The sequence below is a fragment of the Anser cygnoides genome, chromosome 2, assembly GCF_040182565.1.
Source record: "Anser cygnoides isolate HZ-2024a breed goose chromosome 2, Taihu_goose_T2T_genome, whole genome shotgun sequence".
NCBI classification, from domain to species: Eukaryota; Metazoa; Chordata; class Aves; order Anseriformes; family Anatidae; genus Anser; species Anser cygnoides.
This window is the reverse complement of record NC_089874.1, coordinates 156,767,154-156,785,127: the sequence shown is the minus strand read 5'-3', so window position 1 is coordinate 156,785,127 and position 17,974 is coordinate 156,767,154. Positions and strand designations below refer to the sequence as shown.

The 17,974-nt window shown below is 35.3% G+C and overlaps 1 protein-coding gene across 4 annotated transcripts in view; it reads right to left on the bottom strand.

The window, feature by feature from the left end:
- Nucleotides 1–1,746: 1,746 nt before the first annotated feature.
- Nucleotides 1,747–17,974, bottom strand: part of KHDRBS3 (KH RNA binding domain containing, signal transduction associated 3) — a 94,245-nt gene continuing 78,017 nt past the window's right edge. For 3 of the 4 annotated variants that reach the window (XM_013192648.3, XM_048049474.2, XM_013192650.3), the window contains 2 exons: nucleotides 9,836–9,894; nucleotides 5,915–6,515 (listed from right to left, as the gene is read on the bottom strand). In XM_013192648.3, the coding sequence (XP_013048102.1) occupies nucleotides 6,424–6,515; nucleotides 9,836–9,894 (151 nt within the window). In that variant the 3' untranslated portion in view covers nucleotides 5,915–6,423. Of the gene's footprint in view, nucleotides 2,496–4,927; nucleotides 4,985–5,914; nucleotides 6,516–9,835; nucleotides 9,895–17,974 lie in introns of those variants that run through there. The other variant, XR_007158627.2, reaches the window with a different exon arrangement.

Below are 17,974 nucleotides of genomic sequence, written 5' to 3'. Positions count from 1 at the left end.
TAAACAATTGCAGCTGTCTTGGAAAAAAAATGCTGAGCTAGTGAAAATAATTCTCAGCCCCTTCAACCAATTAATCTTTTTCATAAACTTGAAGCCAAAGATACTCTGATTCTTGGTTGTGAATTTGCTGGCTGTGGCAGCCCTGAGGTTGTTGGATATTGGTAACTGGGAAATTCTATCATTCAATGACAGATGTAATCCTCTTTATCAGTATATTATGTGTATTTTTAACTTTATAACTTTTTATTTTCATCTTTAAATTTTCCATTCTTTTACCCAGAAAGATGAGAAGTTCCAGCTTGAATAGTATGCTCTGAAACATTCTTTAGAAAGGATGACCATGGTTTGTTCTAATTCATACAGTTATAGTCTATTATTTCATAAATTTATGTACTTAAGTAATGGTGGGAGACACCCACTTTTAGATGTCTAAGTACACTATTGGAAAGATTGTGAAGCAGACTGAAGCTCATGTCCTTGCTCCAAACCTTTAAGAAAGGTGATGGTACGAACTGTTATCGTAGAACTGGAGGAAGGATGCAGCCTTCCCTTCCAATGCACATACGCGGTCTCTTGAAGTGAGTGATGAAAATTTTCCCCCTTTCAACAAGACCCAGATTTCACTTAGAAGAGATCACAAGAAATACACAACCCCACTTATTAATAAAACCCAGCAGAAACGAAGACCAGGATTCAGAGAACAAAGAGGTTTTTAGTGAAATCAAGCAAACTGTGTGCAAGACAAACAGGCAGATAGCCTGCGCCTAACCCACTTTAACTTGACTGTATCAGTTTCTATGTTAGTCTACTCAGTATTTAGAAAAGATATCAAAATTATTGGAAATTCTAGGTAGCTTTGATAGTGCCACATATTAAAATAAGTTATGCTAGCAAAACATTTCAATATCAATACTAGGAAGCTTTGTTGTTGACTCTAGAGTGAAAGCTCAATACCCTACTCATTATGTAGCTCATAGCAGTCCTCAAATTAGATTGTGTTGGTAATCCTACTGTCCAGTCCAAATTGTAGCAAGTGAAATTGCATTCTGCTTATCTAAATTCCAGCCCTCCCTGCCCAGGATCTACAGACAATTTTTACACTTGGCTAGCATTTAAAATGTTAGGTGCTGTTCCACACCAGAGGTTCCTGCCTGTCAATGTGAAGGGAATCCATTATTATACATCTCTTGTGCTTACTCAAATGTTTTCAGATTTTGCTCTTACTTATTAAATATGTTATTTATTTTCTATGTACTTATAGCTTGCTGTGGAAAACATTGCAGAAATGTAGTTGTAATATGGTGAGAGATGATGGCAGGGAAAATATTTCCTGATTGTGAGAGTAACTGATAAAAGCACCTTAAATGGATAGTGTTTGCTGTTGTTGTTGTTGTTGTTTTTTTCACTTTATTAAACATGGTATGTTACTCAAGACACTTGCATCAGTGCAAAGTTTAACATGAAATCTTAATTTTTCCCGTATCCCCATAAATTTCCAATCCATCCTTCAATAGTCAGTATACAGTATTAGAAAATAATATGCTGAAGAGGAGGCATTTGGTGTGAAGAAGTTATTAAGTGATATTGCTTATTTTCAAGATAAAAATAAATGTGGTAGACCCAGATTGTTTTTCTGAGGATGAATGAGTTTCAGTAAATACAAAAAGAAAAATACATCTGATGGAAACGTAACTGAGGAATGAGACACACACTCTGCAAGAAATATTTAGGAAAAAACAAAAGGAATTAAATTATCATAATTTTATTTGTTACAAATTATCACAATCACGATTAATATAAAACAGAGAAAGCATTGAGGAAACATAGCTGTAAGATACAAGATTAATCAAGGTGTAAAAGCCTCATCCAATACTACTACTAAAAAACTGTGTGTATCAGAGAAAACATTTCTATGCAAACACCAAGTGAAAGAGAATAAGCAGCATAATATAATTGACAGGAATTAAAACACCTTCATGTTATACAACAAGTTTCTGAAGGAAATGGAAGTTGGAATATCATTTCTACCCATGAGTCTTGTTTTAAGTAGACCTGTTTACGATTAGTTAATATGAAAAGCTTCAGAATAAAACACCAATCTTCATTTTAATTTATTCATGTTGTTCATATATCAGACAAGCTATTTTGAAAAGCATATTTAAACTTTATGTCATGAGAATTCACACATGCTTATACTTGCTGTGTAAGGCTAAGGGGAGTCACTAAAGGAACATGAAGTTGCATTATTGCTTTGTAACAGGAACTTAAATGGAAATTCTTTATTGACCTCCAAATAAAACATTTTTTAGTCACTAAACAATTAATGGTTTATATATACAATTATTTTAAAAAGTATATAACATTATACACTTTAAGGCTTTAATACAAGAAATACAGAACAGGATTTTCATACTCCGAAGCCTGTCTCATTGTTGCCTAGGCACACGGACAAGTACAATGCTCTAAGCAGTCCGTAATTAACATGGCAGAAGTTCCTGAAAAAGAGAAAACAGAATTTATTTGTATACATCCCAAGACTAGCTACTACTAATTCTCTGAAGACTGTCAGATTACAAGCAGTTGAATCAGGCAATAATGTATACAATAAATGTATGCAGATTTATGGAAACCATTGCAGAAACTGCTTTCATTGGAATTCAACGCAAGTGTGATAAAAGCTTCAATAAAGGCAAATTAATGATGTGATTATAATCATATTACTTGGCGAGTAACACAGCAACTGACTAGTGTAAGAATACTATTCTTACTAGAATGGATAAATGTTGCTAAATTGAAGTTTGTCATGATAAAATAAAGGCTGTCTTTTCTCTTTCTCTCTCCCTCTCCCCTGTTCCTCTCTACCTTCCTCCTTCTCTGGTTAAGGCATCTTTTTAGATTTATTTTTCCCTCAGTTCAAAACCCAACAAATTTAATTTCATAGATTAGTCCAAAGAAAGAAAAACAAAAATGAAATAGCTGAACACAATGCTAGTGCACATTATCTCAGAACTATCAAGTTTTATACTGCAAATTTGTAGTTTCTATGAATATCTAGAATCAGCTGTTTTAAGTGGTATAAACATTCTTTTCTTGGGAGAAATAAAATGTGAGGCATTGAAAGAAGGAAGACTTACTGGATTTAAAATTCATACCACTATTATGTTCAATATCTATGCACTTTTTTTCTGAAATTTACCACATTTAGATCTTGCATCTCATTAAAAGAGCAAATAAACCAGGACTCAAATGATTAACTTTTCTGGCAAGGTGGGTCACAGCAACTCAGTAGGAACACTATAAGGCCAGGGATTACGCTGTCTTCTGTCAGATGCAGATCTGGCACATGCCCAAAGCCAACACCAGGATGGGTGTGCACTTAGTCATGTGAAGAATTTTCTTTTAATTAAATCGTGACCTGCAACATCCAGTCACATGAGACCCTGTCAAACAATGGGAGTTGCAAACATCCTCTGCATGATTTGACATGGGCACCTGATTTCCAACCCCGCTCTCCCCCCCCCAAGAGAAACTGCACATATCTCTGCTGATCCATCCATCCTCCATACAGAATGCACCAAGGAAAGATGGCATCAAAACTACGAGTTGGATAAGCACTCCAGCAGGTCGAATTCACTTCTGATTCACTACTAGCTATCCCTGCTACTAGATATTTTAGTTTTAAGCCATCCAGTTTCATTGTATATGGTAAATATACAACTTAATATTTGCAAATGAAAACTTAATGATTTATGCAACTCATAATATTAAGTGATTTAGAAGTTGTCAATAGAAAGAAAGATTTAACCAGTGTCACTATTTATGTATATATGTATTTAAAAAAGATATTTATATTCTCAGATTTGCTCTAGCAGTTCTAGCAGCTAGCCTTACTCTCGGTTATTTAATCTTTGCCCTTTGAGCCCCAGAGGGCAGGAATCCTCCCCAAGCTCTCCTAACCTTTCTAAAGTCCTTTGCTTTAAACATTTACAGTAGTGTCAAAATTGTTCTAAAGCCATTTAGTATGTACAAAAAAATCCTTTGGCCTGTGACAGCAGACTCCTAAATTTACAGTTCTGTAGGGAAGCAGTACAATGTATGCAATATTTTGAAGTATAAAGCTCTAAAGTCCACTACAGGCTCTGAGATCTGAGGTTAGCAGGAAGAATTTCCATTCCAAGTAGAAAACAAAGAAAAAGTCTGTACAAAGTACAGTTAAATTACTTCATAGAATTATAAGATCATTTAGGCTGGAAAAGATCTCTAAGATCATCAAGTCCAACTGTTAACCTAGCACTGCCAAGTCCACCACTAAACTTTATGTATTGAATTCATCAGAAACAGTAAAACTAGGTCTATAGCTAATGTTTCTCAATGGACTTGTCCTCCATTTGTGCCAAAATCCACTTTGCATTTCATGCAGAAATGCTTGACTCAAAAAATCATTCTACAAAATGCTTTATTCAGGTTTGTAAAACCATTTCAGACCTGTCTGCTGACCAGATGAGAGTTTTAAGTTCCCATTTGAACACTGTTAGCATAAAATTACATCCATTTTCTTTCTTTTCTTTTTTTTCACATTCTTTTTCTTTCTTTTCTACCTCTATGTGATGAAATACTTAATTGGCTGAAATGCTGTCAGAATTAGGTATACCTTTTGATTTCCAGTCTCAGATACAGTCACACAATAAGCAAACACCCAGAGGACAGTGTCTGCATACATACCAGCACAGTTTAATGTCCTGTTTAATGACAATTTAAAATTATGGGTTTTCCCAGAGGAATTGAAAATAGGCAGTGATTTTGATTGCGCTATAGTTCAGTGCCTGTAACCATTAAGTAATTAAAGCCTTGTGTATAAAAAATTAAGGACCTGATCAAAAGCTCCATTATTTATCTAATAATTTCACAGATGAGTAAAGATACCTACCAAAGCATCAGAAGATTAAGGTTTTTGTTCTCTTGGCTGTCCAAAGAGTTAGGTTTCCTGACAAGAGAAAACAAAATACTTTTACAAAATTTGAAAGACTTTCAAATAAAAAAATAAAGAAAACAATGTAAATCAAACTATAATTAATAAAGACTTAGTGATCAACAAAAAGAACTTCAGATAACATTTGTAATGTTTAAGTTACTAGAATTTATGGAAAAATAATATATTACGAACTATTGGTTATGAGGTTTTACAGTTGTTTAATAGGGAATAGTTTGTCCAAATTTAACTAGCTATGCTAAGGATTTTAGATTACTAACAAAAATTAAACGTTTTAAAATGAGAATTTAGGTGTTCTTAAAGCCTTTCCTACATTCTGAAATGAAACTTTCTAAGTTGTAGTCTCCCTGTTTTTATTGGTTATACTACGATAAATTAGTGAGATTAAAATCTTATTTGATTTATTTACCTTTGCAAATGAAGACCGTTTTAAGGGTTACACATCCTCTGCCTCTGACGAAAGCGACCTCAATTAGTCAAGTCAGAAAGTCTTTAAAAGCTTTGTGTTTATTGCTTCCAGCACGGAGCGAGGTGGTCATTAACGTACCAAAATTCTCATAAAAATTCCAAAGTTGCACTAGTGAAAAAATGCTCAACAAGATGAAAACTAGTCACATCTTTTTCAGAAAATTCATTAGCTATTTTAAACCATTTTTTACAAAAATATTTTGATTTAATGTGGCACTCAAGCAGATCCATACCATTTGGATACTTTAAACAGCATTTATATCTACTGTGAGTATATAAACGTACATTTAGGTTTATACCATTTTTAAGAAGTTGTGCAATGTTTAATATGAGCCTTTTATGTTTAATATGAGCCTTTAACAATGATCACATTGTTAAACGGATTTCTCCCTGTTTACTACTATTTATGAAGTTTTATTATAAGATAAAGCATAAAATTAATCTCACACACACTGATTTTCTTTCAAAAGTTTATTTAGTATCAAGCAAGGGTAAAACTTTGCTTAACACTACAGAACATTTCAAGACTTGAGTTACAAAATACCACATTATTTGCATTTGTAATTTGCTTCCCTTTTTACGCATGTTTGCAAAGAGAAAAACTAGCAAATGGCTGAAAATAAAGACTAAAAACTAAATTGTTGAAAACCTTTAAAATAAAAGGTTACGCTTATGTTAAAAGAATGGACTAACATATTTAGTAAACCTAGTTTAACACTAGTTAATCAAAGGTTATTTTTTTGATCACCTATTTTTCAAATACAGTTTGGAAATAACAAAGTTCCTTGTTTTACATATCTTTCTGTCCAGGTTGTTCTTTCAACAAAATATTTTAAGTTCAGTCCATCCGTTCAGATTTTTAAGCGCTTTGATTTAATAAAAAGGGATTGTTCATAGAAAAAATTACTTTGAACAGTATACAGGACTGGTGGAGATTGGATATTTCACAACATCAGACAGTACAATCAGTATCTCGCATATGGCTGGTCTCTGTAGACTCCTTTTGTCGTCCTTGCAGAAGGTGCCTTGTGTCTTGAGTTGGTCCATTCTTCTTGCCCTACAAGAAGGGAAAATAAAATATAGTTAGACCCCTTTCAATATTCTCAGATACTGTACTTTAAAAAAAAATATTATTATTTGTGATTTAAATGGCAACACTATTTACTCAAACCAAGGTGTACATACTGAAGTTTAATTCTTGAACCACAAAATGTGGGTGCAACACATCTACATGAGCTACCCCATGATGGTCTTTCAGCCAGTAACACCATGGAGTGTGACAGATTTACAGGGAAACTATTTAGGGCTCTGTCATTCAGCTGAGTCTACTTACTCAATATATATAGAAATGCCAGCTATACTAACAGACTAAGAAATAATTATGTTAGGATGAAATGAATGAAGCATCTGAGCTATAAATAAGCAACCCTCAGAAATAAATTTCTTTGAATCAGCACCAATTTAGATTTAATTCAAATATGCAATCTAATAGTAAAAAGCCTCAAGTTTCACTACAAACACCTGTGGCTTCTAACAATCTAAAGGCAATGTTAGTCTTCACTTAAACACACATTTCCTCTAACATGCAAGAAATTGGAAGGTAGGTTATAAAAACATTAAAAAGTAGGGGACACTGCTTGTTTGAATTTTGACAGTAAAAGAAATTTGTGAAACAATGTGTGCTATGTTTAATGCTTCAAAATCCTACTGTGTTTTAATGGTAATAAATATAAACAAAAGGGAGCAGCATATTGTATGAATAAATGAGAATCAGACCTACTGTGCCGGGCATTCACAACATGAGGGAAGATTCAGGACCAAACGCATAGTATAACAAAACAGGACTTAGGTGTGCTTTAATCATGTGAACACAAATCAGAGTACCATATAAACCAAGAGTAAAAAAAAGTCCCAAAAGCAACCTGAAAAGAGTGAATGTGCTTCCAAATCTGTTTTTGGGGAATTGCTCTGCCCTAAGCAGACAAGTGTACAAGTGAACACAATGCAATCCAGAAACAAATTGTGGAATCCAAATGAATAAATATGGTAATCTAAAATGGAGGCATCACTATTTGTCGTTCTAGTCAACAGAAAAAAAATATCAGTCAACAATCAAGGAACACCCTGAATTTCTTTGAATGGTAAGGTAACTTCCTCAGATGGTAGACATCTGAAATTAGGTGGCAGGGATCCCATAAACTCAACGGTATAGTTTCATCGTTTCTTCGTAATAGTTTCATCCTAGATACTTTATTTAAAAAAAAAAGATGAGGGGAGCATAGGTTACGTATCACACTGAGGTGGCCGGAACAATTGCCTAGTAGGCAAGAGACACAAGTTCAAATTTAGCTCTAAGGCTAGAAGAATTAAACTTTATCTTAGGCATGTTCTCCAGCTATCTGGTAACAGAATAACACACATGAGAAGCAACCTTATGGGCTTCTTCACTGCAATGAGAACAAGGTTCATATTAAGGAAGAGAACCCCAGCCAGACAGTAAAGGCAGCTGGCTAAGGGACAAGAATTAAAGAATATCCTAGCTTTAAAGTACTGCTGCAAATAATAGTTTAAATATAAAAATCAATCTTAGTTTAGTAGCAAGAACAGTTTGAAGCGAGTCCTTGCTCCTTTTCAAGCACCTGGCTAAATCAGTAGGGTAAAGAGTTACTTTTCATCAGTACTCCTTTTGGTACCATTGGGGCTCAGAATTCTAAAAAATATCTTCCTATATCCTCTGGACTTGGCACCTGAGCTTCTCAGAGAACGAGAAATTCAGATAGTTCCTGCGACACCGTTTCCTCCTGGCTAGCACTAGGCAGCCATCTGCTCAGTGAGCTGTCTTATGAATTTTATTTTGAGGCAACTAATGTTCTTTATGTAACGTAAGGATGATTATTAGTACTTGATTCCACATTTAAGGGTGTACTTGAGGGTGAGCTAGTTAAGAAAGCATGTAACTTGTAGTCACTAAGGCTTTATTGGCTCTAACCCCAAATCATTCAAGGTATTTATAGTCTTCCTCTCAACATGAGTAAATATATCACTTAATATTCTGAGTGGCAGTGCTTAGAAAACCAATTCTAAATGGGAAAATAAATATTTTTTTTCAGCCCTAAGTACTGCAATCCGCATTTCCCCCCTCAGTCAACTCTATCTATATTGAGCAGTTTAGCACATTTTCCCCCTATCAATTTTGCATTCATGAAATATTCTTAGAAATATCATGCTTATATTGGCAAAGCATTTATTTTAATACTGAAATAAACATTTAACTTATATATCTATCAAGACCAAGTGAAAGTGCTGGGGGATAGAGGAATTTCAAATGACCTCTTCTTTTGATAAATTGTCTTTTCCCTTAAGCAAAATGAACTAGTTTAAGCAGATGATATTGAGCAAACTTCTGTATTAGGTTCATTTATCAAGACAAACATCTTAGTTGAGGTCATTTTTGTTTTCAGCAGGGAACACTTCAAAACATAGTCCAAGAAATATATCACGGAATATTTTCAGTTGAGTTCTGAAATCACTGTAACATTCATTACCCTGAGTCACAACTCTCAAACTATGTACTAGCAATCCTCAAATGTTTGATATTTGAGTGATCTAGATTTTATTTCTCTGATCTCTAGCCAGAGATTTAACATTGATCCCTTAAGCAAAGGTGCCTTTTAACATGCTTTATGCTTCTAATCCGTAACAGATTTCTTTAATTAAAACTGTCACTGCTGTAATTCTAGCCCAAAAAAAGTGTAGTCTTTACCACTGGCATATGGTTTTTGCTTCATTATGCATTGTTTTGTCTCTGTATGAGCAACCCACTGCCCTCGTGTCTATTAGCCACCTAAAGTACTTTTACAACCTTTACATAATGACTCCCTGCTTGATTTCACAAGACTGATGCATGATAAGCATACAAGAGGACCATACAAGTCTAAAGCACTCTCAGTTAGGCTCTGACTCAGTACAGAAGTTCAGCATATTCCTAGCTGCTATCAAATTGCACATCAGTTATGCCACACTAGAAACACTTGCTTTCAGCAGCAAACAGCTTCTAAAGTCCCAACACCCCATTTTTTTCCATAAATCTCATTGCATGTGACATGAAAGGAGTACTTGCAGTATGATTTAGATTTTTCTCTTTTAGTTTTTTATTTCTTTGATTTTAGTTTTACATGACTATGTTAGCTAACACACCACAGAAGCCTCCTGCAGTATTTTTCTCAATAACCACATGTGGAGCTCTGTGACAGTGCAAGAATCCCCGAACAGCTGTTATCTGAACTGAAGTCTGCCTTAGGGAAATTATTCTTCTGTGTTTATATTACTTTTTCAGAAGACTTTACTACTGTACTCATTCAGCTCAAAGCTACTCACCATAAGAGTCATATGTTTCTTCACTCAGTCCATGGCCATAATCATAGTAATCTGCTCCACTGCGTGGGAGAAGGGAAGCAGGAAGGGGAACAAGAAATAAATAAGTTAAATTTTAAGAAGCAGTTCTTACAATTATTATACATGCTACCTGTGAAGAGGAGAAAGCTTGAAAGATGTAGACATGTCCTAAGCTAAGGAAACTAAGCATCCATGTGACAATGACAGTTGAGGTCCTGTTTGTTCATTAATGGGAAGGGAAAATAAGCTGTAGCTATATCCATTTAGGTTTATTTTTCATCACTGAGATCCTGGTCCACAGTGGTAAATGTGGATGTGGGAATTTTGTATTTAAAATGATGCCAATAGGTCAGAAGGTTGAAGACCTTAAAAGTGCCAATGAAAGATGGGTAGCCGGTGTACATACGGAACCCAATTTCTTTGCCATCAGTGCCTACTACTGTCTAGCGTTTTGCCTTTGCATCCTTGAATTCACAGATAGAAAACACAATAAAGAATAAACAAGAGTTATACACTTCCTATGTGTTTGTAAGGTTCAGTGTCTTCAAAACAAGAAAGATGCGCACATATGCAAAGACTATCATTGTAACAAGTAGACAAGAAATGGCAATCAAAATTTCAAAGTTAAAAGCAGAAACCTGCAGCCATTAGTATTTAAAAACCTGTATGAATATTATAACCATGGACTAAAACAGTCTTCCATTTCGTAATGACATTTCTATTTCTATTAAGACCACTGAATGGAAATTGGAGGATAAGCCTTATTTCATGCTCCTTTTCCATCATGTTTTCATATTTTATAGAAATGTAGCTATGTATAGTCTTTTACATAATTGATGGAACAGGCAATATGTAACAGAAGACTATTAGACATGTCCGCAGGATGTCAAAAGCAAGTCTCTGGTTTTCTCTCCTTTTCTTTCTAATGACAGACAGACCCAGAGCTGATGATAATTGGAAAATAAATACTCCACAAACTGATGCCACCAAATCTTTACCTGCTGAGTGAGAAGGAAATCCTTATAAAATATGGTCGCTAACAAGTAATTGCAAATATTGACAAAATGCTTCCAAAATTAGATTGATTGCTAACAAAATTAAAACCAGAGAGAAAAGGCAATTTATAGCCTTAACATGAACTAGCAGATAAAGCATTTATTATAATACAAATAACACTTAAGTCACAATCACTTCTAAAATGAACAAAATTACAATATAGATTTTTTTTTTTTTAACTAACAATTTTTAAATTCCACAAAATAATCCATGCCGGACACAGTAAAGCCGTGATGTGTGCAAATACATAACCGAAAACTGTGGATGAGTATTTAATTGTTAACATAAAGCTTCCTCAACAAAAAGTTAATAGGAATGTACTATGAAAACTCCCAAAAAAGTATCTGTGCCCAACATAAATGCTATCTGTGGTTTGCCAGACCATGCAGCACAGACCAGAATAACAAGGTCGAAGTTTGAAGCCTAAGAAATAACACAATTTTGCCCTGCAGCAGCCAGTGATAGAACAGTCTTTATTCTGACAACCAACTTAAAATTGACATTCACTATCCTTCCACATGGTACATAATTATTTATTTTAAGACTGTCAAGTTTAGAAACCTATAGCAGCTGAGCCCTATCCCTGTATCTGTCAATCCTGTCAGAATGACTTTTGCAGGGTTTCATTTCACAGACCTAAATATATATTAAACAAAAAATGACTCATTTTACAGTATGCAAACTGCAAAACGAATATACATTTGAAAGGAAAAATCTTTTACTTCCACTAAAAGGATATCATGACCTATCTATATTAATGGACAGACCCTTCAAAATTAATAATCTGTGTAAAAAAGAGCCAAAATTATAATGGGAAGTAATGCTGCCCAGTGATATTTGATACCTTCTACTTTGACTCCTTTCCTTAGTGCTCTATAACAACACTGACTCTCTCAATTCAACTGACAAATGCAAAACTTCTGAGAAGGCAACCAAGAGACTATGACCCAAAGAAAAGGGTACATACATCTGTATGCTTTAAGGAGTTCTGTGTTAAAGAAAAGAAACAAAAAGCATTAAAAAGATTTGTTTCACCTGTTATAGAGTCTGAATACGTTGTGGCATTCACAGCCAAAGTTATCTTTGTATTACACAAAAATCTAGTACTATACATGAAGTTGCAATTTAGAGAGCTCTATCATTTCAAGGCAATAATCTGCTCATAGGAAAACTTTTCAAAGGAATCTGCAGTATCAGAATCAACCCAGTTCCTAAAGTGTGAATTTAATCTCATTAACTGAGATAGTTGAGGTCAATTATCTTGTGAGAATTTAAGTATTTATGTTAAATCTAATTTTTTTTTCCTCTGGACAGAAAGTATGATGTCAAGTCTCACTTTTGAAGTACACATACTTTAAAAATCTTTAGGCAACAGTAAAAAAGACAAACATTGTGTGATATTTTTGTTTTAAAAGCATCCTTGATATTTACATTATTTTATATAGGTTCTATGGCATCCTAGCAATTCTGATTGAAGACTGTTCATGTTTAATATTTCCCTTTAACTGGTTTATTCTGCAAGGGAAACCCATTTCTTCCTACTCCTTTTCATCTCGTGTACCTCCCTCCTTTCAGAACAAGGGAAAAAACACTACAGGATCCCTTCTCTTTGCACCTGGCAATACTAAACTGGGAGTCTGCTTTGAGTTATGATGTTTTCAGATCTGAAATGTCCTCTTGAGGCCATTTTCTACAAATTTCTTTCCTGATTTTTTCCTTCTCCAGGTGTCTGCAAGCAGTTTCTCCCTAGAAGGTGGGGGCAGTACCCAAAAATTCTGCACTGTCTTCTTCATACATGGACAATTGCACATAGTGCAGTTGGGTAAGCTTTTCAGGCATTTTCCTAATCTTGGAAAAAACAGTACATAGAGCCCTTGTTTATATCTGCTCATATTTAGTTTCTTTTGTATTCCCATACCAGCACAATGTCTTTTGGGTTTTGAGAGAAGGCAGGGAGAAGACAAAGAAAAAAAATAGCAAACAACAATAAACTTAAGTATATTGCCTCAAAGTGGTGAGGGCTCCGCATTAAACTTATGATGCTTAGAGAAACTGTAAAGTGAGGCTTGAGTAGTTTATATAAGGCCACGGAGAAATGCCTGTTTTCTCTGTCCAAGAAGAAGGCAGAGATCTTGAGAATCTGCACGCTCAGGTTCTAGCACCGCAACACTGACGAAGTAAAGTCTTAGAGAAGTTGTTTTACTACGTAGAACAGAGCACTGCAACGCTGCCTGCCATTTTTCTAGAACCACTGTGCTGTGATAAGTGTCTTCTACAGTGAGCATTATGTTATATCTACACTAGAAGCAAAAGTAGTATGGTAACAAGTCTCATCACTAAGGGGAGAGTAAATGGGGTAAGGGGAGTTTAATGGAAAAGCCCAGACTTTAGCACTGTTTACTGGGTTTCCAAACATCAAGTGAAGCGGAACACTTTCCTCCTTTACAGTGAGGAAAACCAGCATTTTTTCTGCAACCAGTTCAGCCTTCTGTAATGCTTGCTAGGGAAAAATGGCTAAAAAATATATTTTTTTCTGCTTTTTCTTTTACATATTAGTATCATAATTAATTTGGGGACTGACAGAAGGCAGGGCAGTTTCAGAAAACACCTGAACAGTGAAGACTTCCTTTGATTTTAATTGCAGCTTCACAAATGTCACCTCTGTCCTATAGAAATTACACATAAAAGCAGAGAAGTAGAAAGAACAAGATCTCTCTAGCAAGAGATCTTGTATGATAGACGCTGGCTGATATGATCGTATCTGAACAGAACTCTTCCACAAGGACACGGCTCTTTCTTTCTAGCCTTCCTATCAAACCTTCATGCTCAGCTGCTTCTGATATCACAAACCATCTGTCAACAGTAAACAGGAAGAAGAGTGTCCCAAATGTTATTGTCAAGACAACGATCACAGTAGTGAAGCTTCTCATCTCCACAATGGTCTTGAACATTGAGCTGAGTATCTCTTCTTGATGCATTTGTGGATCATTAAAATAGAATCTGTAATCCAGCTTCCAGTAGCATAGCATGAAATTGGGACATCAGGAGGAAATTCATGTCTTTTCTTGCATCTTATGGATAGAAGATTTTTATTTACTGCTCAGTTCTGCCTCTTTTTGGCAGAAGTTTCTTTGGTACATACTCTTATCCCTGCATCTCAGTTTATGTCTGTAATACAGAGATAATGATCGCAGAAAGCAGCTGACACCTGTAAGTGAAAGCTTTATAAAATATAGGCAAATGATGCAATCATCCTTAAACTACATCCCATTTTAATCTCATAGTACAAATATCAACTCTTATTTCCTACAATCCTAAAAGATGACCAGAGTGCCCTCTCAAGGATTCTCTCAGCTATCTCTATTTAGAAATTATTTTTTATGGTAGGAGTTGGAATAATTTTCACTTATGTAGAAGAATAGTGAAATGTCTTCAGAATTGTCTGCATTCTGAAGCTACCTACCAGGCACTCAAGTACATCTGTCTACGTATTTCTACCAGAACTCTAAGCGCTCTAAGAACTAAGTTTTGCCGTAAAGCTAAGTTTTACCATCTGAGATGTCCATTTACTGATGTCTGTGAACTCATTCAGTCTTTTCTCCTTCAACTCTACTCTCATCACGTCCCATCTCTCAAAATGGATGTAGCAGAAGTGACTGAGGGGCACAAAGCAAACGTAAGACTTCCTCTGAGGAACAGCAGCAGCAGCAGGAACTTATAGTTTTATCTTGAAACTATCAGTAGACTACCATAAAAATCCATTCATAAACATGGGAGTTGCTAAATAAAACGCCAACAGTTTGCCACATCAAACAAGAAAGCACTAACAGAGGAACTAAGAAGTTGAGCTGCCTCACATCGGCGTTTTGGTTTGGCCTGTGAAATAGAACCAAGCTCCTGCCATCACCACATGACATTTGTCTGGCTCACAAAGCAGTTCGGGGGCACATGTGAACGAGACTGCTATCAGAGGAAAGCAAATTGGAAGTCTTGAATAATTCAGGTGTGTACTGAGAGTGTTCCAACAGCTAAATGAGGACAGAGATACGAACCAACATAAACATAACGTTGAAGGATGTGTTTTCTTCCCCTCACTTCCAGACAGACAAAGACTACTCAGGACAATGGAAGCAGTGAGGATAACAAAGATCTGAATGGTATCAGTCAGACTTTTTAGACTACCTACTGCAATCCCAGAAGCAGCTGTGGGAACTATTCCATCTCTAATTCCTGGCTGTCCCTCTTGAATCCCACACATGATGTTGGAGAGCTGAGATAATACTCCTTGTCACAGACTGGAGTACAAGATAACACTGCCTATAATACATTATCGTCCACAAAAACTGCACAGGCGGTATGTCACCATTCTGTCATTAGAAATACTACTCAGTAAGATATACATCACACCTTCTTGTCTTTCTAATTTATTGAAGGAACAGTACAACTTTCATCAGTTTCCCATAAATTTGATAGCCTTACTCATCAGCTGAAATTGAAGAGTATTTGAGAAAAGAATGATCATTCCATCCCAGTTTTATGATTAGAATTCAAAATAATAAAAGTGCCATTAAGTAATATATTTAGTTAAAGACAGACTACATTTAACTGTTTTCAGGACTGTATAATCATAAGCATCTGACAGATCTTAAAAGTAATGCATTACCATGTTTGAGATCTTTCTGGTGCTTCCCTAGCACCCCTTACACCAGCAAGGTTCAAGTTGTGCTTCTCCAAGTACAATAAGGCAGACCTCTTCCTCTTGTGTTAAAAGCACAGTTCAATCCATTTAACTGCTAAGACTTGCTTGCTGGTCTCCTGTGGACTCTATGACATGTATCAACGTGCATGTTCCAACTGCATTGCATACTGCTCTCATCTGATGTGACTATATGACAATAAACTTTAAATTCTGATGGGTACTGAACTAAGCATTTTCTATTATGTAGCATCTGGTGCCAAAATTGTGCTTAAAAGTACAATTTCCAACTCCCAGTTACTTCTTCTAAAATAAAAACTGGGGGGTGGGGGGGGGGGGTGGAGAGAAAGAAAGTTTTAAGGTTTTACTGCAACCAACTCCCTTTTTTAAAATTTGCCCAATTAAAATAGATATTCCCCCACCAATGGAAAAAAGCAAAATTTTTCTTTCGTTGAAAGAAAAGAAAATATACCAGTGTGGTCTCTAAAAAATAAAACTGCAATTTTCAGTTACTATTAGTAAGCAGATATAATACGCTGACTTTCAACCAGCGAAACAGCATCAAATTGTCATCTACATACAACATCAACACAGTTCATCAACACAAATTCATCAACACAAGAAAGTGTTCTGAACTGATGAAGTCCGGTTTCTTATGCCCCTGTCATTTGACTAATAGACATTGGCTTCCAAAACAGTATGAGCTTCCAGTGAAGTTCCTTCTCCACCTCAAATGTGGGAAATAAATCCTCCCTATATATAATACTAAAACTTGAAATTAATTTCTTAAATAGTGATACTTACTAATATCTACATGATGAGGATTCTGAAAAACTTTTCCAATTTTATGAGCACACCGTGTGAAATACTTGCATTACAATTTATTTTTCCTTTAAAGACGGTTATTTTAGTCATGTTCCTGTTTACTGAGGTTTCAGAACACTGATTTCTGTAAACCTTTTTTTTTTTTTTAAAGTTGAAACGTATGCTAGAATAAGAATTAAAAGTAACTGTGCTTTTGTGAGGCACTTCTCAATATTTTATCTTATCACATCTTCACAGATGACAAAAAAAAGGAAATCAACTATCTGAAGATTTACCTGAAGAACTAGATCTGACAAACTGCAGAAAATAATGTCTTCCAAAAATAAGAGCATAAAAATCAAGCAGAAAACCACATAGCAGGGATTTTTAGTTAAAAGATACATTAGCTTGTTTATGCTAATGCTTTTGAAGCTTTATTTATTCAGAATTACCACATCCAATAAGCTCCTATATACCTGGTGCTCATGTAACAATAAAATTATAGCAAAATAGTAGCCATTTTCACTAACCCCACACTGCTACGGATTGATTTGATTTATAAGTCAGAGCATGAAACACTAGCAGCTAATAGCATTAAAATCCAGAGAATGACATCTTGAAAAGCTACAGTAACAGACACTGTTTTGCATATAATGCATATTTATACACCCTGGAAATGCATGATTGCTGACAAACTTAACAATGTAAATTTAAAACACTGCGCATCACAAACAAAATGTTAGCAATTAACTTTCAAATGCCAACAGCAACACCTCCGTAAGCTAGTTTCAAATCCATATACTCAGCTGTATGAAAATTCTCCTTTCATAAACGGAAACATTGTCATCTTCTGTGTGGCTACTGAGCACGGTTTCAGAATATACCTGAAAATTTGAGTTCCTAAGAGAAAATGGGGAGGACCACATCTATGGACCACGGTAAGAACTACATCCTCAGAGTCAGTTTGTCAAAACTAAGGTGCTTCTGGAATGGTATAAGATCAGGGATTTACAAATTTGGAAAATTTTAATACGTCAGTTTAGCTGTGTTGTTTAGGCATCAGTTGAGCAATGGCCATCGCTTGAGTTTATTTATTTATTTATGTACTTATTTATTAAAAGGTAATCTTTTTCGTGTGATATCCAGTCACTTTTTTCTTAAGTAACTACCACAAGCTACTAACCACAAATCTACTCAAACCTTTCAAACCCCTGAGTCCTCGTGCGCAGTCTTCTATAAAGAAATTGTCTTGAAACAGTCACTTGATGAACGGTGAAGAATAAGGCTTCACTGCATGGCATTTATAATGCTGGGTTTTTAATGTGGTTGGCAATTACCACATGTGGTTATGTTTTCCAGGATTTAGGTAAAAGATTTAAAGTTGCATCATGTACTTATCCTTCAACACATTAACGAATGAACACAGTGAACTAGATGCATTGAATAAAAATAAGTGGAGTATACAGAATTTGTAAACTCCCTCCAAAAGTTCAGATTAGCTTGACAGGATGGCTCTAAGGCTTACAGGCAAATTGCAGTTATTTGAATGTACCACGTTTTGGTGT